The sequence below is a fragment of the Amia ocellicauda genome, chromosome 5 (assembly GCF_036373705.1).
Source record: "Amia ocellicauda isolate fAmiCal2 chromosome 5, fAmiCal2.hap1, whole genome shotgun sequence".
Taxonomy (NCBI): Eukaryota; Metazoa; Chordata; class Actinopteri; order Amiiformes; family Amiidae; genus Amia; species Amia ocellicauda.
This window is the reverse complement of record NC_089854.1, coordinates 41620363-41646746: the sequence shown is the minus strand read 5'-3', so window position 1 is coordinate 41646746 and position 26384 is coordinate 41620363. Positions and strand designations below refer to the sequence as shown.

General features: G+C 39.4%; 2 protein-coding genes across 3 annotated transcripts; one reads left to right on the top strand and one right to left on the bottom strand.

Moving 5' to 3' along the window:
* Nucleotides 1–2659: 2659 nt before the first annotated feature.
* On the bottom strand, nt 2660–13249 carry hcfc2 (host cell factor C2). Its single transcript, XM_066705242.1, has 17 exons — nt 13058–13249; nt 11445–11593; nt 10852–11012; nt 10473–10678; nt 10015–10099; nt 9404–9510; nt 8990–9178; nt 8207–8452; nt 7678–7766; nt 7193–7316; nt 6774–6929; nt 6584–6654; nt 6253–6366; nt 5976–6161; nt 5502–5802; nt 5134–5212; nt 2660–4766 (listed from the first exon to the last, which is right to left on the bottom strand). Exons 1-17 carry the CDS (start codon nt 13215–13217, stop codon nt 4733–4735), a joined length of 2457 nt encoding a protein of 818 aa, XP_066561339.1. The 5' UTR covers nt 13218–13249; the 3' UTR covers nt 2660–4732.
* Nucleotides 13250–14952: 1703 nt separating this feature from the next.
* Nucleotides 14953–26357, top strand: glt8d2 (glycosyltransferase 8 domain containing 2). 2 transcript variants are annotated; one of them, XM_066705241.1, is made up of 10 exons: nt 14953–15069; nt 20410–20453; nt 21027–21119; nt 21828–22020; nt 22607–22724; nt 22926–23010; nt 23292–23404; nt 23760–23926; nt 24086–24198; nt 25460–26357. In XM_066705241.1, the coding sequence occupies exons 2-10, from the start codon at nt 20417–20419 to the stop codon at nt 25630–25632; spliced, it is 1092 nt and encodes a 363-aa protein (XP_066561338.1). In that variant the 5' UTR covers nt 14953–15069; nt 20410–20416; the 3' UTR covers nt 25633–26357. The 2 variants fall into 2 exon arrangements, with proteins under 2 accessions (XP_066561338.1, XP_066561337.1); XM_066705240.1 differs by lacking the exon at nt 14953–15069 and adding an exon at nt 15076–15222.
* Nucleotides 26358–26384: the final 27 nt, after the last annotated feature.

Genomic DNA, 26384 nt, shown 5'->3' with positions numbered 1-26384 from the left:
CAGCATGTCATAAAGGATGTTAAACTAGAAAGAGGGAATTACATTGATCTTTCTCAAATTGGTTCTGTTTAGAAGTTTTGCTGGTAAGCAAGGCTTTCTATGACTCAATGTCAAGTCCAAGTCTCTGTTAGAAGTGAAAATGTTGTGTGAAAGGTGTCTCTTATTGTATAAGAAATGTCATATTTTGTAGTTTGCACCCTGGCTGCATGAAAATACATTGATTATACAATTAGAGAATGGTGCAATCAAAGGTGTATGTGAAAAACACATTTGCATTATTAATCATTTAATCCTTGGAGAATCCACTTCTAATGCATTCTAATAATTCTAATGCATTTTGGATCCATTTTACTTTTTCTCCTCCAGGAAAATCCATCCTGTCCTATTTGCAGATGGGATGTAAGAACAGCTTCCCAGTGACCGGTGGAGAGGTGTCTTCCATAGGTTCATCTCAGGAATGGGCCAACATTACCTCAGCTTCTTGTAACCTGCCGGAGTAGTGGTGTCTAATGACTTGTCATTATGATTTAACTCTAGCAAGGATCGCCACCTTGCCGTGCTGGCAGGGCTTGCGTGTTCCACTGAACCTGAGAGCTGTACCGTCAGGAGCCTCGTTCCCGGTTGGGTCACCCATGGCGGTAGGGTCATAGGGGAGGTTCCACACCAAGATCCAAACCTGTCGGGGGCATGCAATAGACAGACTCAACACATGGAGATCTGGCAGCTCCCTGCAGCCTCTGTCCTTCTGAAGGTCGTCTTGAGTCTCCTCTTGCCACCGGATAGCAGAGGGCAAGGGCAAGTTCTGTGGAGGAAGGAACTGCGCGGCTCCTCCTTCACATTAAAGCCACTCATTGCGCAGGCTTCTGCTTCCGCCGTATAAGTAATAAAGTGATAGGGGCAGGTCAAGGATGTGACCAGGAGCCCTTAGCTTGATTCCAGCACAGGAGGCGGAGCGGGTATGATGGTCATGAAGATGAGATCTGGGAAGATCTCTTCTTTGAAGACCAACTGAAGAAGACACTCACGAGATGCTACATAAAGCCTAGTGATCTTGAGACCTTTGCAGCTTGACAGGCCATTATGGAGTTACACCGACCGACGGATGGAGCAGCAGAAAGCCAAGCACAGCTCCAGGACCGAACTGCTGGGCCACCCAACCTCCCAGTCCAACCCTCACATCTCATCTGTGGCTCCAGGATCGGTCTGCAGTGGCACCAGCCGCAAATCATTTTAGGTTATTTTTCCCCTCCCTACAGTGAACACATACAGTGCACAATTTGTTACTTTGGCTCTGTAATCCAGCACATTGGATTTGAAATTGAGCAATGATGTTAAAGTTCAGACTGTCAGCTTTAATTTGAGGGTATTTCCATCTATAAACCGTGAACCGTGTTAGAGGATCAAAAGTAATTGGACAATTGGTTGTGCAGCTGTTTCTTGACCAGGTGGGTGTTGTTGCATTAGTTCATGCACAAGAGAGCAAACAAAATATCTAGAGTTTATTCTAGGTGTGGCACTTGCATTCAGAGTCCGTTGCAGTTGTCTCTTGACATGAGGACCAAAGAAGTGTCAATGCCGGTAAAACAGGACATCATGAGGATTAAAATGGGGGTGCTATGTATAAAAAAGGCAGGAATTCCTAAATGGTTCCCGGTTTATGCATGTACATACCCTCAAATTAAAGCTGAAAGTCTGCACGTTTCATTTCAAATCCAATGTGCTGGAGGACAAAAGTTTGACTTATTATTGACAAATAGTTTGTAAAAACATTTGGAATGCTGGCCTGGGAGACTCTAGAGTGGTTTAATGTCACAATCTTTGAGTGCTTTTCTACAAATGTTTAAACTGCTCACAGACACCTTGTAGTTTTTTCTGTGACAGAAATTACATCAATTGTATTAACAGGAAAAAAAAACCTCTGTAGCACACTATTTTCAGGGAAGGAAACTTTCAAATAATAGTCTTCAAAGTGTGGACAGTTGATGTATTCTCCTCCAATCAAAAATGAACATATTCAACTCTTCAGTTAAGTGATAAAACAGTAGAGGAAATTATATTGCTAATCAAAAAAGTGACACAGCTGACATGCAAAACATTTTTAATTAAACAATTTAGGCTATTACATGGTTCAAGATTTCTTGCTCAACTAAGACAACGAAATCTGTATTTTAATAGATGGAAATATGCAGTCAAATTAGATTAATTTGAATATACAGAAAGCTGTATGTTTACGTAAATGCATTATAACCCTCCACATAAGATCAGAGACCATCAGCCAGAGAATGATATTCAGATTTGAAATTATTCAACAAAATACTGAGCAACAGTTACAGGCTGTATGGTACCGTTACTTATTATAATTAGAGTGGAGGGTAATACAGAAATCTAACACTTGGATCTTTTACAGCTGAATTCACAGATTAGTGCTAGTCGTCTTGGACTTGCTAAAATAACATTGCATAGTCTAAGGAAATTACCAATCATGGTTTGTAAAACCAGACCACTGAATGATACATAATCCCTATGTATGTTTTCCTTAGTTTCTTCCTATAGAAGTCCATATAGTAATTATAGATCAAATATGAAGTCAAGAAATGTTCCAGAAATTTAGAAATGCGAGTCACCAAGCTACACAAGATCAGAGAAAAAATGCAGCATGTTGGATTTAAATAATTGGATTTACTGTTGTCATGATCAACATTTACAGATTATTCCTCTTACAAGAAAATGTGAACATGGGACATTTTTGAAAATTGTGAAATTCAATATCATAGAATATACCAATATAATATTAAATTAGAAGTAATTTAATGCACCAACCTCCAGTTTATATACGGTGTAATATTTGTGTTCTACTTTCACTAATGTAGATCTGCAAAGCACAAGTTCAAATTTCCTTCGATGATTTCACAGATACTAAAATTGACACTATTTCCCCCATTTGATCAGTTTCAGTTTGTATACAAATACCATTTAAATAAAGCGTGGGTTTTACCCACTGTAGCAAATAAAAGGATTTCAGACATTGCAGTGAAATATCAGGATAATGTCTTGCAGCACCTGTAGTAATACATTAAATTGACTGAAAATGCATCCACTTTAAAAGGCAAAAGGTAGGTAATGTCAGAAGTATCAACTTTCTACTTTACATTATTCAGACTGATTAAAAGCCTTGAGCACCATTTTTATTAATGAAAGTAGAAAACATTTAAGTAACTTCAAAGACACCCAGTGAAATTGGCAACAAATAAACATTAGGCTACATGTTTACGGTCTGTGCTAGTAAGTGTAACATACTTGCATTAAGATAGTTGCATTTTTTACACAAACTATATTTTTATACCCTCCTTTCTAAAAGGAACATCACTAATAACATACATTTGCTGTGACTAATCCTAGGAATAACAATCATATTTGCAGTTTGCTTTCTCCCATATACATGTAAAAAGCGGTAGATTGTTTGAACCACTAAACTGTTTTAATTTGTCTGTTTTTCGTTTTTTTCGCTCTAAAAGCCATATGCCAATACAGTATCTTTAGACAGAAAATTCTCAATTCTCATTATTTATCAAACCAGAAAGTCAGGTTACTCCAATTCCCTATAAATCTTGTAGATCTATAGTTATGAAATGTAAATTAACGATAAGCAAACCAGTATTCCATATGACACACCACTCTTTAACTTAAATTTGAAGGGGATAAGAAATTATTTCAGATGCCTGAAGCATCAATTCCCCATCCCCACAGCTCACTGCAACATCAATTCTAAACTGTAGTCGATTTTTAAATTAACCTGTTTTCCAAGCCCAGCATCAGCCTTCTTGTAGTAGCCAAGACACAATATAGGCTGTACCGATACAGTTTCTGATGTTCTAGTACACCTTTAAAGTCTCTAATCCATTAAACTAACGTGCATTGCTATGCTTAAAAAATAAGAAATACTATCCTGCTATACATTTAAAACTGAAAATCTGATTCTCTGCAAGACCTATTTAGCTTTCATGATGCAGCCTCCACTGAAATCCTCCCCTCATTCAAACTAACATTCAGTACTACAATGCCGAGTTTAAAGTGCTCTAATGCCAATCACAATAATCCAAGTCATTTTCATTTCAAAACAGACACAATGCATACATAACACTAGAGGTTGACTAGGACTGTCCTACTTGCTGCGACAGAAAGAAAGGTCAGAATTTGAGACATATTGCACTCACACATGATTACAATGCACATGCAGCAAAATTAACCTTTTAAATATCACACTTTGTAATCACAGAACTACACACACATACATTACAGACTACAAACACTTTTCAGGTAAGATTCATGATCTTAGTGGTACCCTTCTTTGAGATCTACATCATGAATGTCCAACTGTATATTTAATCCAACCAATCTCATCAGAAGGTGTCCAATTTCATATGTTCACTGGGTGCATCTACCCTTAGGTGGGGAGTAGATGTTAGGTAGGGGATTTAATCTGTATCGATACAGCCCAGCTAAAGTTACATACACTTGAACGCAAATATTAACCAAACCCCCAAAAATATATATATTAAAAAAAAAAAAAGTGGTTTACATTATTAACTGCAACACTGGTTCAAAACTGGTAAAAAATATATGTATATATGTACAAAAACAAATATAAAAAAATAAGTAAAAAACTATCCGAATTGTTTTACAGCATGTAAGTGGCTCTCTTAAAATATTCTCAAGACAGTTTCTGGGGACTTCACGTCTCGGTGTTAATCTTCTCCAAACTCGTGCTAAAAGAGAAAAAAAAGTGTCAATTTGCATGGAGGGTCTGGGATCCTGTAAGTCAGTACACATGGAACTCAAATTGTGTCCTTATATCAGTTTGTAACTGTTCAAATCAGTGCTTCACTGAAATTAATAAAAATATTATTCCAGTGTTTATTAAACTGATTCAACCCTTGGACAGTCCCATCCATTGATTTTTGGTTTATCCGTTTTCTCTTTCATCTGAAGCTGTGGTGCGACTTGCTTTCAGCTAGAACTGAAACACTTCTTAATCAGTCTTTAAATACTTCAAATACTTAAAAGCCCAATAAGATATGAGCCCAATATCAAGAATGTAACTTTTTACTGACACTTAAAAGATTAAACACTTACCTGTCTGGCATTTGCAGTCCAGGTTTCCCAGCTCCCTCAGCTAGTGGATGAGGCTGCAATGCTTTCGATTTATATGTATCTAAACATTGAAACAAAAAAACTGTTGCATAAGACTTTCAACTAATACTTTATTGCTGTATAATATTACAATATAAGTGTTCAAGGACTTCACAGTGCCAAGAAGAAAGGCAATGTAATGCACAAGAATACTCCAGCACGGGGACTAAAAGCCACTAGTTTAGATCATCCCCTTCAGACCCATCAAGATTTTAAGCAGCTCTGGATTCAACACACAACATAAGTAGCAATCTTATTAAAACTAGACCCCGCGAAGAAGGGAAACCAGGGATGTGGAAGTCAGGCTTCACCTTGCAGCCACCGGATCTGAGTGGCCGGGCCGTAGCCCTGCTCATTTTTTGCAGCAATGCGGAAGACGACGGCCGGCCGGGAGGTGCAGTCGATGTGGGCGTTGCTCAGGTGGGTGGAGGACACGGTGCAGAAGGTCTTGGTGCCCCTGTAGATCCTGATGAAGGCCAGGGGGCTGGTGCTGCCGTCACTGTCGGTGCTGCTGGAACGGGACTTGCGCACGGCCAGGTACATGGAGTACTCCAGGATCCGGCCCGATGGGGATGTGGGTGGCTCCCAGGTGATGTGGACAGAATCAGCAGCCTGCGGGGGGAAACAGAGTCACAATCAGCTTGAGAGTGAAGGGAGCAATAAGCCACTGGGGTAGAACACTGTTAAATACACCCAAAGAACACTAGGGTCCGTATTTTCCTCATACTACATGATCAGGCCACAGTTTGGCCATGGGGAGCACTCGAATAGATAAAAGGACGAACTTTGGTGATCTTGACTGAAGATGGAGCCCCCGGGAAGCCAGGCTGGCAAGTCTTGTATTCGCTGACCGGACTGAAGTCTCCCTGGCCACAGCTGTTCAGCCCTGCCACTCTGAACCTGTAGGTGGCTCCAGGGGTCAAGGCCTGCTGCTTCCGGTCTTCGTAGTCTAACGAATCAGACGATTTAACCTGTGAAGGGAGAGAGAGCGGCAAGGTTGACTGACACGCACTCCCTCAAAACTAACCATAGAAGCTGTGTACAGAGTAAACTGGCTCTTACCATCACTGTTTTTCCTCCTGCTGGAAGATAATAGTGCGTTACCTCTGAGAAGAGGGTCTTAAAGATGCCAACATCATACCATCGGAAAGTGTCATCTTTTTCATCTGGAGGTTCCTACAGAAGAAATTAGGATCTTTCATTACATCACATCTGAAGCAGTAAACGTTGTTGTTACTACCAGAATGGCAATGAAAAATCCCAAAGCAGTCGATTGAGAAGGATGAACATAGCCTCAGAGGTTGAAGGCAGACACCGCAAACTTATCTTGAACCATTGCACAAAACACCAGGGCAATGCACTCTGCAAAAAGCATGACAAATGTTTGACTTACTGTGTGTGTGTTGCTATTAGTAGAAGGTACTGAGGTAGCTGGGGCACTGGCTGCTGTAAAATCGGCTTGCCCTAAAAGAAGAAATTCAGTTTGATTTCATGGTCTCCTTTTCATAACAAATTTGACAATTTCTCCAGACCTCAACTTTAATTTCACACTCATTATTGTAGTGGGATTTATGGTCTCTAACCTTGTGAGTTTTGAGGTAGAGATGGAGTTTGTTGATTAGCTGGAATGTCACACACTTCATTCTCCATAGGCTCGCGTTTCACCAAGTCATCTTCTGGGGTCAGGCTGGGCACACTGTGGCCCAGGATATCTTCCAGAGCGAGTGGCACTGCGGACACTGTGGATTGAAGTGACATGGGTTGGGTCCACACAGTCTCCAGCATCGACATGGTCTAATCACTGCTCCTGCATGTCTCGCTTCACCATAAGATAAGCAGTTATGTAGTATTAACATGAGTGCAAATCAAAGTAGGCCAAGAAGAAACACTCCCATCATTCAAATCAATTGACTGCAATAGAAGAAACAGCCCACACGGCAAAAGAAAAGATGGCACAGAAAGATCCGAGTGCTTATTTTGAAACAATGGTGTAAACTCTTACAGAGAGCAACGTCTGTCCTTTGCTTCTGGTCCACAGTGCGAGTTTGAGAGGCCTCACTGTCTTCACCACCTGGCATTTCAAACTCAGCACTCTCTTGGACAACAGTTTCAGATGCAGTGGTCTCCTGAAATGCAGAGCATGCCAACTGAATTTATCAAGAAAGTCTCTCAGGCTACTGTGTCCTAAGTGCGCAATAAATCTCTGAGCAGCTACTGATCTACTTTAAAATGGCTTACAAGTATAATAAATATATTGAGCCAGAACTCTCAATTGATTAATAATTCATTTCATAATGAAGGTTTACAAAGTGCTTGACAACTATGGGGTGAAGCATAACATCTGTCCAAAGATGGCTTTTGCAATTTTAATGGACATGCACAGCAGTCTGGACTGTATTTTATGTGCTTGGGCTGGGATTTTAAAGCTTAGTGGAATGGCACCTAATCAGCTGAATGCATTTAAAAGCCTTGTGGAAGTTCTCTCACCATTTGTGTTACAGGTGACTTTCCTCCCAGTGACTTGTCAGCGAGAAGGCAGCTTCCCTTGTCCTGAGTAGACTGCGACTGGGTGGAACCTCAAAAAGATCAAAATCACACGGTTACATCACTGGGAAAGAATCTCGCAGCAATGTGATCATTCACCGAGTCTACTAGGAACCTCCACTCCTCGCACAGATAAAAAGGCTAAATGCTTTAAACAGTGACTAACTGAATCCTGTTTGGCAAGAGCAACATTTATTCAGCACACTCACGTTCATTTTGGTTGCTTCATTTGTGCTCATAAGATCAATCAAGACTTTTGACACGAGTAACAAACTGCAATAAAAGAACCATTGTCAAATGTAATGAATTTATGCCTGCTTTCTTATATTTTAAATGAAAAGTATACATTAAAAAATACATTTAAAATGGAAGATAAAGCTGGAGACAACTCTTCAGTTTGTAGTTCAAGAAAACCACACAAACTGCAGATTTGAGTGATGGGAGCAGACGGTGAGAGTGCGCTGCACCTCACCTGTGTCAGCTGATAGGCCCAGCAGGGAGGCGGTGGCACCCCCTTTTTGCTGCTCCGCACTGGGCCGCCCCGTGGACGGCTGTGGGTCGGGGGCAGAGGGGCTGGGGGGAACGGGAGTCTGCCCGGCAGAGACAGGCTGCAGCTGGAGCAGGTAGGACTCGGCCGCAGGGAGGGGACGCCAGGCCACATGGAGCATGTTGATGGTGGCTTTCACCAGGAGCACTGCTGACGTCGTGGAAGGCTTCTCTGAAGGCACAGAAATATAATTATGAAGTCAGTTTCACTTTTTAAACTAAAAGTATGGAGGTTCTTCTACCATCAGTGGGGGGGAAGGGGTTGGGGGAGATACTATTCTGCTATTGGACTGCCCCTAGTCTACCATTGCCAACCACATTTTGTATTGGACTGGAATTATTATTTATTTATTATTTCTTGGCAGACACCCTTATCCAGGGCGACTTACAAAATATAAGCGCAATACAAAGTGCAAAAATACAGTGCAGTTCAACTTGGCAAAAAACATCACAAATTCCAATTTACAGTTGAATAAAATCCAAACTTAAGAACATTCCTGACAACTGCGCAGCAAGAGTTTTTTCTTTTTACATTACAGGTCCACCACTGTAGTGATGAGTTCACACACAGTTTAGTGTGAATATACTTTTGTTGTGTGCACATTTCAAAACTTCTCATATTTCTTGCGTTGGAAACATAGACTGTAAGACAAATACTGGACATAAAAACCAAAGGAGGACATTGCACATTAAGAGTTCCTGTCCTCACCTGTCTCTAGGTACCACAGGTCCTTGCAGCACACCTGGTAGTTCCAGGCCTTTCTGTAGCCATCCCTTCCGCTCCAGATGTAGAGTCGGGAGCCGATGGTGGCCCCACAGTGACCAGCTCGGGGCCTCGGGCCGCTCCCCTTCCCCTCCTCCTGTCTCTCCGACACCAGACACTTCCAGGTCATGGTATCTAGAAACGCACTGCATTAGCATCACAGGACTTGCACACCAAACTGAGGGTGCTAGACCAGTTTAGGGGGCTCTCTCAGAGCATTTACACCTCAAAAACACTTTTCAAGAGAAAGCAAAACTATTACTGTCAACATAATGTTATGGAAATATTTAAATGGCCAAACAAGTTCAGTTGTGTGCTTAGTTCCAGCAACAACCTCTTTTCCTTCTCTTAGATACTGACCGATGTTCAGCACCGACAAGGAGTTGGTACAAGTCCATTCTGTACCCAACACATTCGATAAGTCTTCACTTTTCCGAGCTGGAACCCAGCCTCCAAACACGTACATCCTGCACACAGGAAAGAGGACAGGGCTTTAATCGTCTGAAGGGTAAGGCTTCGGTATGAAATGGTTCTGTAAACATTTAAACTTATCTTGGTATTCTCAGTGTATAAGTGTGCAGTCCAGTTTATCTCGCAAGCTTTTTGCTGCACTAACAGGGTTTCAAACATAAATGCTCAGGAAATGATTACACTTAATGCAAGTCATGGATAGGAATTCAGCATTGATGCTATGAGCAAAAGTGAAGCCCTAACTATTATTATTACTGCTTCCCTTAAGTTTTGTGAAGCTCGTGAATAAGCTTCTTTTGATCGGTAGTTACTCCACCATATTTCGCTTTAACCATTTCATTTTTACAATTTCCATCGAGACACCCTGTAGGCATAGTGTAAAGCATACTTCTGCAAGAGAAAGAGTATTGCTTGTAACAGTTAACTTCTTTCACTATATTTGTGCATCAAAAATTGCTTCTAAAATGTGAATGTACAAATGCAATGGTCTTCTTGCTCACTTGCTTCCAATGACATTGGCTGAATGCAGACTTCTGGGAACGGGTGACAGCCCTTTGGTTTCAGGCATTGACCAGGTCATCGTTTCTTAGAGACATATACAAAACAAGAGCAGAAATTATATTCATCCATACACATAGACACTGGCTCCCTTTAAAAGGCTATAAATTGCAATACATATAATGCGTAACAATAACAAATCATTTCAATTCAAAAGTTTGTCACATTCAGCTGTGTCCCCATCATCAATAATTTGTTATAAATACAGGGCACTCTCTTACATCAATGGATCTTCTGCCTGCCATCTACAACCTTGTAAAACTCCAATTAGTTAAGAAAGTTACATTTACAAATCTGTGTAGGCACTCACACGTTGCATTGAACAAATCTTTTAAAATACTATTGCTTTCATAGCCTTTTCAGTCTCCCTCACACCTGAGTGTGGGCTGTGTAAACTTACCTAAGTCCAGCTGCCAGAGGTCTCCCAGCCTACAGCCTCGCATTCCCCCAAAAATATAAAGCTTTGGAGAGCTGCCCTTGGCGCTATAGACCACAGCAGTGTGAGACTCCCGGGCTGACGGGACCGTGCCCTTTGTCTCTGGAATGTTCCAGCCTTTCACCCCCGACACCGCTTGCAGCTCCAGCTCAAAGAAGTCATTGAGGTACCTGAACAAAACAATTTCAAATGTCATGTTTTGGTGTTCTGCTTAAAATCACAATAGCTGTACACCACCGATACATCCCAATTCAAAAGCGTACAGCTCCACTCTTAAGTCTTAGTCAAACCAGACTTTACTCTGGGGAACTTTCCAACCTTCACTGAAGTAAAAAGGCCCTACCGTGGGACATTGCTGTTGGGATCCTCACTGTCATTCGCTAAGCCTCCGAACAGATAACACTTGTTGCCGTACAGTGTGAAGCTGTGCCCGAGGCGAGGGCATGGGGGCATGGCGTTCCTGGGCGGTCGAGGTTTCAGCTTCTTCCAAAGCCACCTGCTGGCCTGAAAGAAACGGGGTTTAGGTTCAACAGCCAAATGCAAGTGCTACATCATGTCCAGACTAAGGAATCGGGCTGTTCGTGACCTAATGGTGGTGACCAAGAAGACGCACCAAATGTAGTACTGGCAACTAGCAAGTTAGTTTGGATACAGACACCAGTTCAAACATATATAGATAAAGATTAGTATGACACTAACAGCATGATTTTAAAATGAAATGCACCGAATCAACTTTGACAGTCAAAACAGCAAACTTGAACCTGATCTGAGATTGGGGCTGGGAATTTTCTTAAAACTCTCAAAAACACAATGACAATTATCAGAGGAATCCACTTAATCTCATATACATTGTCATTTCCTGTTTTTGTTTTGAAGTTTTTACTTGAACCACGATTCAAGCACGTGTGCTGGCAAGCAGCCATACTAGAAACTCACCTGCAATTCATAGAGACTATTGCTGTATTTCCCATACTCCACCATGCCTCCAAACACCAGGATGCGGGTGCCCTCACAGGCGAAGCCATGGGCAGCACAGCCGGGAGGGATGTCTCCTCGCACTGCGGGCAGGAACCACTGTTTTGACACTGAAACCAAGAGAGAGAGACCCATCAGAGAATTGGTTCTTTCAATAGTTTTCCTATATGAATCTTGACTATTCATTAAAAAACAACACAGGGATATTTTTTTAAGAGTTTCAAATTGGAAGTATAGAGCGATTTTATGCCATTTACACATCAAAAACACGTTTCAAGAGAAAATATGACTGTCAACAATGTTATGGAAATATTTAAATGGCCATGGTATGCTTTCATACGGGCTCCTCTACCCACATCATGTAATTGGAGTGAACTGTATCGTTTGGTGTGATTAAAGATAAATCAAAGAGATGTGCAATCAAATACTAAATTATACTTTAAGGCGCTAAACACATCCTGTCGTAGCATTTCTCATTTGTAACTGTACTGATTGTTGTACAAAATGTTGAAAAGATACACCCAGGGCATGTACTCTTACTCCAAGTAGGAAGGGGTGTTTTATAATAGGACACTGAGTTAGTGATCACAATTAAAAGGTACTTTATAAAATCAGATCTTAAGCTTGTCATATATCCCATGCTGATGAAACTGAAAAGACGCCGACATATTGAGGTGTAATATAAACTAGTCGCGCAACAAACACTTTAAAACAGAACCATTTCGAAATCTGCAGCGGTTGCAAAAGAAACTTTTTTTGTATCCAGTTGTACCTACGTTAACAGTTCATGTCAAACTAAAAACAATCTGCAATTGGTAAATACAAAGATACATTTAATACTAATGCCTTCAGCAGTTACAGGCTGTATGCGATGTCAACGCTGTGATTTTGCGGAGATAATGAACGCAATGGAGACCAAGTCAATCAGGTCTTAAATGGTGAGAAGGAGTGTCTCCCCTGTTTACACTGTTAATGAATCAATCGCGGCCATCCAAAGCCCGAACTACATCTATTCATTAAAAGCATACAACTAAACAACCAATACAGACCATCCGCGGAGGGCACTGTCAATTAAGTGCATGTGGAATATAAATATATACATATACATCATATGTTTAATTGCACAAAGCAAGTTTTGCGTCAGCCAGCCCTGAAATCTATTTTCGTTGCGTGCATTAAAAAACAGACTGGGTTTCTCGGTGCAACATAATGTAATGCGTTGCTCGTAATTAACAGTTCAAGCGTTAAAAAAGAAACGGAAAAACGCGAAACGCCACCAAAGCACAGCGTTGATCAGCAAAGCACGTCTCTGTAAACAACAACACATGTATGTAGCTAGAGAGCTTCACAAACAATGGGTTTAAGTAGCCATATATATTATATTAAATCAACCAAATAACGATTGCATTTCAAATGCACATAGTAATATTTGGCACCGCGCAAAAGTGCTCTCTAATCACCTTGTGTTATTATCCACCAGAACTAAAGTTTGTGCATTTATTGTTAACTTTTAGAGGCGGCCCGTTTTTCCCCGGGTTTGATTTGAATGCGCTGCGAGTTCCCGATCTCTGTACCGGTGTTATAAACGTGCAGCTCCTCGGCGATGCCCTCATTCCCTCCGCCGAAGACGATGAGCAGCTCCCGGATAGCGGCGGCTCGGTGGCCGTGTCGTGACCGGGGCACCGGACCGCTGAAGGATTGCACCTTCTTCCACAGCGGACTCTGTGAAGCCATAGTCCCGTTGTTAACCCACTCCGCCGGGGATAGGGGGCACATTTGGAGCTTTGAGGTCCGCCCCTATCCCATATTGCACCTGGGTAGACGTCACGCTTTCATCGCTTCTATGGTCCAGTCATTCATTCATTTGTAATATCGTTTGTTGTTACTGGTAATTGTACCTACACTGTTTAATATATATATATATATATATATATATATATATATATATATATATATATATATATATATATATATATATATATACACACACACACAAACGACTACACATATAGTATTTCACTTAATTATTGTGTGTTTATAATATACTTTATCAGCTGGCACCTTTCCTTCAGTGAGATTGAGTACTTGCTGTTTTTATGAAAGTCTCAGTCATCAATAAATTCGAATTTGAACACAACATAAATACAAAATCGAATTCGAATTCGAATACTTTTAATCTGGAAATATTATGGCAGGTTGCTGTTCAGCTACTACTCACGATTACAATAATATTTATAGTCATGCACAAACAAGAATTATTACTGAAATGTCTTCTTTTTTACTTGATATAATCATCATCATCATTCATCAGCATAATCAGCACACACATCATCTTTCCAAAGCATCTTGCAGTGTCCCAAGGTGGGTATCAGTAACCTCTGCTGGTGTAGAGTTACATACTACAGTTATTAATATTAGATCTGGCATTAGGAGGTAAAGTCATTTTCTTAGGATTACACTCAGTGAGTCAGGGACAGAGCGAGGGCTTGACTTGGGAATCTTCTCCTCAAGCTCTCGGCCAATTTACCTCCTGATGAAGTCAGTTGATGTAGTAGGATCAGTGGTGTCAACACCTTTGGTTCGGTGGTTGATGGTGATAGACTTTTTTCAGAGGGAAATCACAAATTAATGAGATGGAATTGGTTTTGTTTTGTTTTTTACTTGCAGCATATTTTGCCTTCCTGGAATTTGTATACCCTTGACAAACTAATATGTATTGCCACTGAATATCCTTGTACAGCATTACTGATGTGTCATTGTTGTATCCAAATCACTGCAAACACTGGACAGATTAATTAAATAATACGATTTCAGAATGTAGGTAACAGGGGAGCAGAATAACATAATTCAGAAAGAAAACAAGAAACTGATTATTAAAATCTGCAAGATATACAAGTCAGCTGTGAGGGACTCCTGATCTCCTGTCAAGCTCTAAATAGCTCACCATCTGCGAAAGAGACTTCACTGCAAGGGTTTCAGTCCTGGCCTACATAGCACGGGTTATAACCGAAGTCCACATCCTTCATGTATTTATTTATTAGCAGACATTCTTACCCAGGACAACTTAGTTTCCACAGTATATAACTCAGCAAAATACAATATAAAATATAATAAATTAATAATATATACCCATGATGTCATAGAAACAAAGCTGTAAGCGGTGACATCATTTGTGATTAATATGTATTATTGTGGTAGTATGCATGTTACTATAGTTTGTAGGTTACTAAGTACTAGTAGTAATGTTAGTGGAGTATAGGTGAGGAGTGGTATGCATATGGTGTGAAATGACTGCAGCAGGGGATGGACTTGCAATGGCAGAATATGACATAAATCAATCAATATATAATTAAACACATACGACAAGCAAATGATATGCTTGTAGTTGATTTATTGGACATTATGTCAACACCTGATCCTTACTACTCCATCCAGTGTAGATCAATGCCTGGGAAGCTGTTTCCTATTTGCTTGCCAAGTCTTCCCCCAGCTGGGATGTGTAGGTTCCAGATCTGCGCTGAAAACAGAGGGGTTGTGCAGATTGGACACATCTGGAAACAACTTCCTGAAAACCATCCCTGGACTGGTGAGTCGCTTGAACGTGTACCTTAGAAAGAGTCACTAAAACACACCATGTTCTGCACATCAGACAGTATGGAGGTACATTCAGCTCCCTTTCTGTAGGACGTTTTCCTGCAATCGGAGAATTTTTGGCTTCAGTGGATCGCATTCACCACTGGTATGTGACGTGATTTTGTATTTATGTTGTGTTCATTTTTGGGCATGGACATGTATTGTCTACGCTGTGCAAGGCGGCGATGTTTAAAATGAACGGGGTTCAGGTCAGCCAACATACCGTGCCTGAATTGGGGATATCAAGCTGCTAAACTTTGCACTGAGACGTGTGTTTTCGAGCAATTTACACGACTGTTTCGGAATCAGTATGGGAAGATAGCTTGCGAAAAAATAATGATGTCTGTGTCGCTACGCCACATAGGCTGTAAAATACATTTGAAAGAACGTCGAAAAGTTAAGTTTGAACTGTAGTATCATCATCATCATCATCATCATCATCATTTGCAATTGAGAAAACACATTCGTGGCACTTCAGTTAAGCTTGCCATTTATGTTTCATAGTGACAGAGATACTAAAGAATTCCTACAAACTTGGGCTAATGATTTTGGCCGGATTTATACAAAAACTGCAATTTATGTATTGGTCTGAGTGGCCCTTGTTTTCTTTATTATTGGTTAGCAGTGTTGATAGAGCCCTTGTGTGTTGGTATGTATTGAATTTGATGTTTCGAAATAAGCCCTGAAGATGAATCAGCTCTAGAAAATGTTGGCTATTTAGTAAATGTATCAATTTAGTATCATGATTCATTATACAGTGAAAAAGAAGGAAAAGAGGAACACAAATGATGTGAATAGAGTAGAACTGACACATCTCAGGACTTACTGTGTTGTTAAAGTCAAACTGTTACCTTTATATGACTTGATTTTTTTTTTTTTTTAATATATATTGGTGTTGACAAAAATCCACAAACATATCTAGTCTGTGAAAGCGTATGTGTTTTAAAACAAGTTGACAAATGTTAAAATTATAAAATTTACTTTTAAATGACCCATGAAACATTCTGCACACTGTCACTAACTTAAGTGATGTCATTCCTTATGAATTAAAACATATTCTAGTCACGGGTCAACCTTCCCTAAAAGCTTGTATTTCCACTAACCCCTGTAATTCAGTTGTCTTCAAGTATTCACTATAACTTTCACCTGAGTAATTATTACTACTAGGTAGCCTAGACAAGGAAAGGGACGCTCTAACACATGACAAAACAGCAATAGTGTTTGCTACAGAATGTGTCTTCATTTCTGTCTCCACCTTTTGAAAATAGAAACTCGATAACAATGATTAGCCAAATGTGCCATATGTTGTGTCCACATTTTTAAGTTTGAAGTGATTTGTGAAAGAAACTCAATTAAGTGTGGTTTGTGTGTATACCCAGAAGTGTGAGAATGTAGGTCTTGGGTTTGGAGTGCTTCAGAAACCACAAAAGAACATTAGTGACACGTGAGAGAGAGAGAGAAAGGGAGGAAGAAAAAATAATTGGATACACAAAATATGAAGGTCATTTAATGTTTTAGCTTATCATTTATGTAGTTTGATTACAGGTGTTTTTAGAACAGTAGGCATTTATATAACAAACAAACACGCATACATACTTTATTTTTATGGCTGAAAAAGCCTTCAGATAGTTTAGGTTGTTACTTTCTGATAACATACCAAGTAACTAACTGGGTGTACAATAACAGATACTTACAGATTGTTAGACAAGCTATCAGGCCATTGCACAAGACAGAATGTATTGCTAGTACAAGGAGAAAACTTTGTGGCACAGTTTGATAAAAACTTCATGGCTGGAACTTTTCATACCGGAGTCGGATACATCAATATGCCCACTATTACAGTGTAGAACATGGTACATTTGTACAGCACTATTGTTTTGATATGTTATATGCTAAACTATTTCCTCATACAAATACTTCCTTATTTAGCTATTAAATCATCTGTCATTGCAAATTGCATGAAGAAGAATTATAAAATGGATTAAGATGTCTTTGCACAAAGGAGAAACCTGAAATTTGCCAGAAAATTAAGATTGCAACCAAAGCAAAACTGAATCAAAGGTTATCATACATCTTTAGAAATTCATAATATTTAGGATAGATAGATTACCAAAAATAATGTTTATTATAATAATAATAATAATAATAATAATAATAATAATAATAATAATAAGCAATTTAAATTGCACTTTACAAGTATTTGGCAAGTATAAAACATTACCACATCATTTATATTGGCATATATTCCTTTTGGAAAGCTAAATAAACAGTGAAGTGGTCTGGGAAACATATATAAATTACTGCAGATCTGCTACACACATTAGTTCTTCATGTGCTGTTGTAGTATAGCCTCCTAATAATTGAGCCTTTGTTGCTTTCCTCCAGCAGCGAAATAAAGCCAATAAGTCATATTTTTGAGCATTATTACAGTGTAATACGCATCATTAGACGGCAAAAACAAACAAATCAAGCACACTTATAAAAATTACTTTTGAATGTAATAGAGAACTCTGTATCTTGAGATGTCCTCTATAGCTAAAATCACTCCACATCTGCAGACGCATCTGCCAGAGATAGAGAGAGGTGATGAAAGGTTTCCTTAAAATATGAGAGCACTGCACAGAACATGCTTGTTAAATGCTTGTTCTCTTATTTACCAGAATTAAACTAGGTGTAATGGTTTACAGTGCTTGAATGAACTCTCTATACCACTAAAGTATTGGAATAAAAATAAAATAGTGAATGTAAAAAGTGTGCTCTCTCTCTCTCTGTCTCATTTTTAAAGGAAATGTGTAGTGGTACATCAGAGGGACCAGATGGCCACATAATATTGGGGACACTCTGATGCCATATTCCTAAGATTACCCCAAGATGAAATGCAATGTTAAGAAATAAAACGAGCATTAAACCTCTATAAATCTGATATGGGATGTCAACTAACATGATTAACTTACTTTTTTTTTTTATGTCTGTGACATAAATAAACACATCCACCACTTTAAATTGCACAGATTCTATGAGATTTGAGATGAGATTCTATAGACTAAGGCCTAGACCAAATCAAAACTTCAATTTGTCTGCAAATCACAAATTACAAATCTGTACCCTATTATGGTTTATTTTATTGTCAGAGGCCAGTTTCTACTACTTATAAATATATACACCTCAGGGTGCAAGTTTTTAATTTGTAGGTAGGTCAATATGTTAATTTAGTCTAGGCCTAAGTGAGTGTTTTTTTCAATTTTGGAAAGGTTAACCACTCATTTTAATTCTATTCCAATCAAGTGTCTTGATGTTAAAACCCCTGACCCAGATTATGATTAATTAGGCCAATGAAGGCATATTTTTGAAAGCAAGGCAAATAGTTGATATTATTGGTGCAATGGAGATAATGGTCAGTCATAACGAATCTAAGTTGGGAAGTAGCCAGCCATGTAGAATGGCAAAAGGACATTTGTTCATCTGGATTTAATCACAAACAGCTTTTGTTTTTGTTTAATTTGCTCTGCAAAAATGTGCACCATTTCTTACTATATGCAATTCAGCTCCACAAAAAGGTTATTTTTTCCCCTTGATCTAAAGTTGTTTTTTAAAAGTCATATGATTCCAATTCTCAACTGTAAGACTTCATAACCTGGAATAAACAAAGGCTAGGAGAACACTCAAAAGCAGTCAAAAGAAAGCAGAAACTCTTTTCAAACAAGGCTCGATTCTTTGCTTGTTCAGATCTTGTGCTCAGCTTTGTTTAACTGTTACCAGCTGACAGAAATTGCTGCATAACTCTTGGGTTTATATTCGTAGAAAAAGAGATCTGATTGCACCACACTTTATTTTTAATAAAAATATCTGACCTTGCCAGTTTCTCCGAATCAGTAATGGGGAGTCGATATTGGATTCAATTGCCAGCAGAAAAATGGCAGCCGTTTGTTAATGAAGTTGTAATTGATAGTGCAGTTATACTTTAATACTCAACACGTTTATTAAGTATATGAAGTGAGCACATCACATGCAGATGTATTTCTAAACGTTATGGCAGTGTTTGGCAGTTGGATAAATGACTGAATGCTACTTAATTGGCCTAATTACATGATTAATGACAGCACATTTTAAGCTCTCAACTCTCAAAAGGTACAAATCTTGAATAGACCTCACAGAGAAAACTGCATTCATTTTAAGTAATAAAGCACACCTGAAAGAACAAACACCTGTAGACACTATAGCACTCCCTGAGTGGCAGAAATATGTGAAAGTTAACATTAGTTAATATATATATATATACACTACCGGTCAAAGGTTTTAGAACACCCCCATCAAACTCTGTACATTTCAATAAAAACTGGAAAAATGGAGGTGTTCTAAAACTTTCGGCCGGTAGTGTGTGTATATATATATATATATATATATATAATGTTTAATTATTCTACTGCATGAGGCTATAGATTGTTACCAGCACAGGCATGTGTGAGTGAAACAGCTGAGCCGGCTTGTGCAGCTTTAAGTTGCAGTTGTACTGCAGCCAAGTTTTTGCAGCACATTGTTTATTTTTGAAAGTTCATTTGTGTCTGCTACGCTCTGGTGCAGTGAAATGCAGGGAAAGACAGCAGTAAAACCTGGAGAGAAATACCACTAGGAACTGGGAAATCTTAAACCAATTCCATATGTGAAAAAAGCAGACACAGTGACTTGTAACGTGGCATACCCAGAGTACGTTTTCTGTTGGGTCAGTCAAATAAATAACTATCTAAAGTTGCTGTCACACATGAAGTCACATGTCCCAGTGACATCAGCAGCGAGTTAAGTTATACAAGCCTCAAACGAAAAAAAGTTGTTCACACCTTCCTTATGGATTTATGTCCCCCTGTTTTGAATTTGTCTGTAATTTACTTCTACAGCATTCAGAGCCCTTTGAAATCTGAGGTCTCATTTATGTGTATTAACATCTGAGACAACTTATGTAATGTCATGCACACACATGATGTTAATGTTTGAGAAGCCTGAGTAGCCAAATGTGAATTTGGGAAATAATGTTGTATATCTCACATGTAGGATGCAAAAAATGAATGAATTAAGTGTTTATATTAATGGAAAAGCATTCAGAATAAATATATACGATTTGAAAGAACTTTGCAAGTTACTGTGTATGAAGTCGCTGTTTTTGAGTCATTCATGAGATTTTCAATGAGTCGAGTAATTTCCCACTGAACTGAAATCACCCGTTTTGTTGCTATTGTGGCTCTGAACTGAAGACCTGAAGTGACCCCATCATTTAAATGTTTTGTTTTCATTATTTCAGATAGTATATGAAATTGATGAACAAGATGCCTCTGTTGAGAAAAGGTACGTTTCAGAAAAAAATGCATTTCTTATTTTGTACAAATTGCAAGGAAAAAAGTCATGAGACAAGCCTACCTTTTGTGGTCTCTATTTATGGTCACACAACATACATAAAAAGCACTAACATATATTAAATAAAAATGTTTCCCAGGCGCAGCTAATCTAAAAATGAGTCTGGGCTGTAATGACTTTGAGGATGAACCAAAAGTTTTGGAGGTATTCCAGGCACCAAATCTCTCTACTGGCATTATTCTGTTGTGTATCATTGCATTCCAAGTGGCTCATTTGCTGCCAGAACTCAAATCTTTCCATGACTTTCCATGTTTGTCGACACCCTAAGCAGATTTATTCCAGGTTTGATTATCACTCAGAGGAAAGAAGAGAAGGCTGCTAGTATGCACTTCCATTTTTTTTAAATAGGTAGAAAGAAAGGAAAAAAACATAACGGACTAAGGAGTGTCATTAACATGTAGGATAGGTAGAGTTGGAATCTATTGGACATGTATTGAAATGTATCACTCTTCCTCCTCCTTCTCCTACTGCGAAAACCTCACTTCCTGCTGTATTGTGTCCCAGTTAACCAGGTTCTCCTGATGTTGCTGGTTCTCATGGTGTGTATCATTCTGTACAGCAAAGTGCACAGAGCTGCACCCAGGAAGTATGCGGCAGGTAAGAAGACCTTCTCACCAGAGGACAACTGGGCTCCTGCCTCTTAAATGATAGTATAGATGCTCCATTTCCTATTTATCTGGAATAAAATGAACTGGGGTGGATTCCTGGGTACATCTGTGCACTGGACTAAAGTCAGAAATAGAAAACTAAAGTTCTGTGTCTCTTCCTTTGTTCAGTTTTCAAATAAGACGAGGGCTGTACTCTCCACTGACTATAGGAAACTCCAGGAAAGGGAGGGAGTTATTAGTCAGACTGAAACAATTATTTATGTTTAACCTGGCTCTCTCACACAGACCATAGAGGAATCACAAAGCTAACATGTGTTAAGACATCCTTTTATCCATTTATTTAAACAGTTTTGTAATGTAGAGTAATATACAGTATGTAATCTTTAACTGTGTTGCTTCATGGTGTTTGCGATTGCAATCATCTTTCTTGTTGATCCCCTGAATGTACACAGTTCGTTTTAGGTTTAGTTTAATGCAGGACTAATAGAAGTTTGTTTGAAGTTTTCAATATTGATGCTCCAATAAAAGAGGAAGAAACTTCAGTGTCCTATAATGTTTTTGGCTCCAACACCTCCAACCTTGAGGATCCCAATTGCTGGCTTTGGCTGGTGATGTTGAGCTGTTGTTTAGTGAGCAGTTGGTGGGTTTCGGGTAAGCGGGTTGGGATGCACATTGGTGATGGATGTTGTTGCTTCAGGGGGCAGTTTGGCCTCAGCATTCAAGGGAGAAACTGCAGAGGAAGGAGTAGACGGCGAGATCCCTGTGGTGATCTGCGCTGCGGAGGAGCGCATGGGTGGCACCATCGCCGCCATCAACAGCCTGTACAGCAACACTGAGGCCAACCTCTTCTTCTACATCATCACCCTCCGGGACTCTGTCCAGCACATCAGGTTTAATGACTATTTATTTATTTATGTGTTCCATCCATCCATTCAGCCATTTGTAATACCTGCTCCGTCTAGTACTGGGTAACGATGAACCTGAAACTAACCCAGCAAGCACAGGGTGTAAGGCGTAACAGGTGATTTTAAACAGCAAGAACAGTCACAGAAAAGACTACCCGCCCACCCCCCGAATTTGCTGTTAGACCCTATTGCTCAGTTCTCAAGTCCACTGCAAAATTTGATTATAGCATTCATTACCTGTAATCATTTCCCTAATGAGGTAGCAGTTGCTGTTAAATATTGAGATAAGTTTAATTGAGACCATTGTATTGTGATGAACTGGATGATAGTACGTAATTAGCATGAGATTATAATACCTTTCGAGCGGCAGTAACAATTGACAGTCTGCTTCTTGAGTCTGACAACCTACACAACATGAAAAGTACTTTCTGAGATGGACAGATATGTGCATTGGTTAGTCAGTCAAAGATTGATTGAAACAATACAGAAACAAATTAGGGAAATGAGACATATGTCATGTTTTTTTCTTGAGTCTGTTTAAATCAAGCTTGTGGTCTTTTTAATGTAACAGGCAATGGATTGAGAAATCCAAACTGAAGGAAATTAATTATCAAGTCCTGGAGTTCAACCCCATGATATTGAAAGGAAAAGTGAGGCTTGATTCGTCCCGGCCTGAGCTGCTGCACCCAGTGAGTACTGCAGGGGGAACCAAACACTCTCACACCACGGTGATAATATTAGTTTAATACGATGCATTAGTCACAGTTGAAAACAATAAATCAGCCGATGCACATTATTGCGAGCAACTGAATTTATTTTCTGTGCTAAACACTGTTGCTTGTGCTATTGTTTCTACATTGTCTGATTTTTCTTTTCTTTTTTTTTTATAGTTGAACTTTGTCCGCTTCTATCTCCCGCTCCTTATAGTCAAACACAAGAAAGTCATCTATTTAGACGATGATGTCATTGTGCAAGGTATAGTCTAACTCTTACATTTTTAAAACCGACACAGGTTTGTATGGGAGTTAACCCTTAAGTAAAGATTTAGATTAGATTGCCATGATGTCACGACAATCACTTATTTAGTATTGCTTTGATTTAGTGAGGGTTTCTAACTGCAAATTCAAGCAAAAATTCCACTATGAATTACAGTATTTACTGTATAATGTCTCCAAAAGGTCATTGTCATGGTGTATTTCTATCAGAGTTAGCAATATAATAATCTCAGTCTCGATTGATTTGTGTTTGAAAACCAGGCGATATCCAGGATTTGTACAACACTGAACTGAAGCCAGGCCACGCGGCTGCTTTTGCTGCAGACTGTGACCTGCCTTCCACTCACGAGATGGTGCGCAGTGTGGGGATGCAGGTGAGGAATCTCAGCGCAGTTACCTCCACTGAAACGTCTGCTGCAGAGCTTTTCAATGACTGTTTCTTTTCCCCTGTGACACACTGAACTGCTTTTCCGAATTCCCTATTAACGACTAGATACAGTTTTTTGAAGTGCTTGCACGCTTTCTTTAGCTAGATATCCTTCCTGATAAGAGGGCCTTTATTTTGTCCACTGATACTGCTGCTTATTTCAAGGTGACGTTTGAATTCCTTTCATCACAATCCCACAACCTCCTCCCACACCAGTCTAAACTGTCAGATATGGGCACATTCATGGAGATTTTGATCATGGAGTTTTTCTATTGTTTTCATCAAATGTATTTCCTCTGCAGACCACCTATATGGGCTTCTTGGACTATAGAAAACAGGAAGTCAGGGATCTTGGCATCAGTCCCACGACCTGCTCCTTCAATCCTGGGGTGATTGTGGCCGATATCTCCGAATGGAAACGGCAGAAAATCACCAAACAGCTGGAAAAGTGGATGCAACAGAATGTAAAGTAAGCATGTTATTTTGTTAGATCTGTGTCACTCAGTTGACAGCAACAACAACTCCCCTCACTGGCAAGCTCATTTCTGTTGTTTTACCTAAGCAAGGGCTGGGGGGACGTATTGTCTAAATGGGCCAGATTAAACCCTGCATGTTTTAATTTCTGTAGGGACAATCTCTACAGCAGTGCGATGGCAGGGGGTGTTGCCACACCACCCTTGCTGATTGTGTTCTACCAGAAATACTCCAGCATTGACCCCATGTGGCACATCAGACATCTCGGTAAGTTGTTTTTCGTCCTTCTCTACCACTCGGACCACTCATATGATACCTAAACTCCCTTGTAAGTAATGTACCTCTATGTTTGGAAAAAGAACACAATGAGAAAATATCCTTTATGCTCCCTAGGCTGAGCATGATTACCTCAGAAACAGCCGCTGAAGGCACAACTTACCCAGAGTGGATATGGAAAGCTATTTAAAACAATGGACTCGGTGGGCTCAAGGGCATTCAGGAGTCTGTTTCAGAATGATCTCTGGGTTACTGAATTATCAATGATCCCAATTAAAATGTTTCAGAGTCTCAAAATCGTAAATACAATTTCAAGGGTGACAAATAAAACCAAGACCAAGACCAGGGTTGGTCACCCCTGATTCAGACAGTTTGCTGTGGTTCATTTATGTATTGCTCATTAAAATCAACAGTAAGGTCACTGATATTGGTTTTAAGGATGAAAGAAGGAGATGAAAGAAGGAGGTTTGTATTACCCCTTTCATTTAAAAATATGTGAGGGATGTTTTTGCATTTTCTGTGGTTGGAAGAACTTGAGATGGATTCCTGAATCATCTCAATACAATTTGTAATTCCACAGCTTCAGGAACTGAGCTAGCTGCAGATTTTCCTAAGGGGAATACAAGCCAACTGATTTGAAGTCCGAGGAAAGAACACTATTACATTTTACGTACATATTTTTATGCTTGTATCCAGGATGATTGTGAATTTCAGGCAGTTTAAATTCTGTATCTGAACAAAAGGAGAAAACACTCCTGAACCTGTGCTGAAAGAGTGAAAACTAAGATGCAATTAGGGTGTATAGTATACTTATAATATATAATATGTGAAAAAGTTTCATCTTGTCAGTATTTTACTGTGAAACCTAAGTGTACATTACTGGAATGACCAATCACAATCCTGATATGAACTCCAAGATAAATCTAGGATGATATGGTAGCTAAAAAGAAGAAATCTCCTACTAGTGCAGACCTATTATAGACCGTTCTACAACATTTTCACTTTCAATTGTTAGTCAAATATGTTAATTTGTTCTCAGATCTATCAATTTATTTTTCTCTCCTTCTTATTCCAAGCATACATCTCTCCATGCTCCTTTGTGGCTTCCACGGTTTCTGTATCATTGCATTAAGTGACTAGGTTTCACACCTATAAGTGAGCACTGGTACTTTGCATTGATCAATACTTGATATTCATCACCACTTAAGTATTGCTACAGAGTAACATTTTGATACCTTCTCTCCTGATTCAGGCTGGAGCCCTGACACCCGCTACTCTGATCACTTCCTTCAGGAAGCTCATCTCCTGCACTGGAACGGCCGCTTCAAGCCCTGGGACTACCCCTGTGTGCACATGGAGCTGTGGGAGAGGTGGTACATCCCAGATCCCACTGGGAAATTCACACTGGTTAGGCCCAACAGCTGATAGAGTTCCCCCCCATCCCCTGCTGTCAGCAACTTTCTATCCTTAATTAAGCTTCTTAAAGTTGGTATGAAGTACTTGAAGAATGGCCGTTGTGGAGATGACTTCCTCTGAATGATACCGTTGTGCGTTAAGACTTGACAGATTTTCAATAGGCAACATGAGATGCTGGTCATACTTGTTTTTGTAATTTTTTAAAGCCTGACTTATGTAACCACATTGTTTGCTATCTTTTCAGGATGCAGAAAGTGGACACATGATGTTTTATATAAGCCTTTTGAAAAGTTTAATGGACTCACATTAGTTTTTTTACAAATTACTTTTGCAACCATCTTAAAATGTTTGCTTATAAAACATGGTGTTAGACTTTGGAAACTGGCTATTTATGTATCACAGGGTTTATAAATGAACATCGATCAAGATGTGTGTGACCTGCACCTTTAACTGGCCTTAGACTTTGAGTAAGGATTCATTAATTGCCTGAATGCATCTCCATACCAAGATGTGTGCAGACACTGGGATGTCAGAACAGCAGTGCAATAGTCTGCAGGTCTTGTTTACAAGCTTTCATTTTTAGATTTCACATCACTGTGATGCTGCATTTCACTTTTTTTCTATTCCATTTGCCATCACATTGCAATAAACACATGTGAAGAATTCAATTTTGGAAGAATTATCCATCTGAAGGTTAGAAAAGATATGAAATATTTTATAAATTATTTACTTGACCTTGGCCCCATTTGTTATTTATTTTA

Excerpts from the sequence above, each read along its gene's own strand:
- glt8d2 (XM_066705241.1), top strand. The coding sequence starts at position 20,417 with ATGAAATTGATGAACAAGATGCCTCTGTTGAGAAAAG. Across the intron at positions 23,927-24,085 it reads TGGATGCAACAGAATGTAAA|GGACAATCTCTACAGCAGTG; the intron begins GTAAGCATGTTA and ends TAATTTCTGTAG. Across the intron at positions 24,199-25,459 it reads GTGGCACATCAGACATCTCG|GCTGGAGCCCTGACACCCGC; the intron begins GTAAGTTGTTTT and ends CTCCTGATTCAG.
- hcfc2 (XM_066705242.1), bottom strand. The coding sequence starts at position 13,217 with ATGGCTTCACAGAGTCCGCTGTGGAAGAAGGTGCAATCCTTCAGCGGT. Across the intron at positions 9,511-10,014 it reads GCCAATGTCATTGGAAGCAA|GATGTACGTGTTTGGAGGCT; the intron begins GTGAGCAAGAAG and ends TCCTGTGTGCAG. Across the intron at positions 5,803-5,975 it reads CTTCAGTCAAGATCACCAAA|GCTGCTGATTCTGTCCACAT; the intron begins GTTCGTCCTTTT and ends TTCCCCCCGCAG.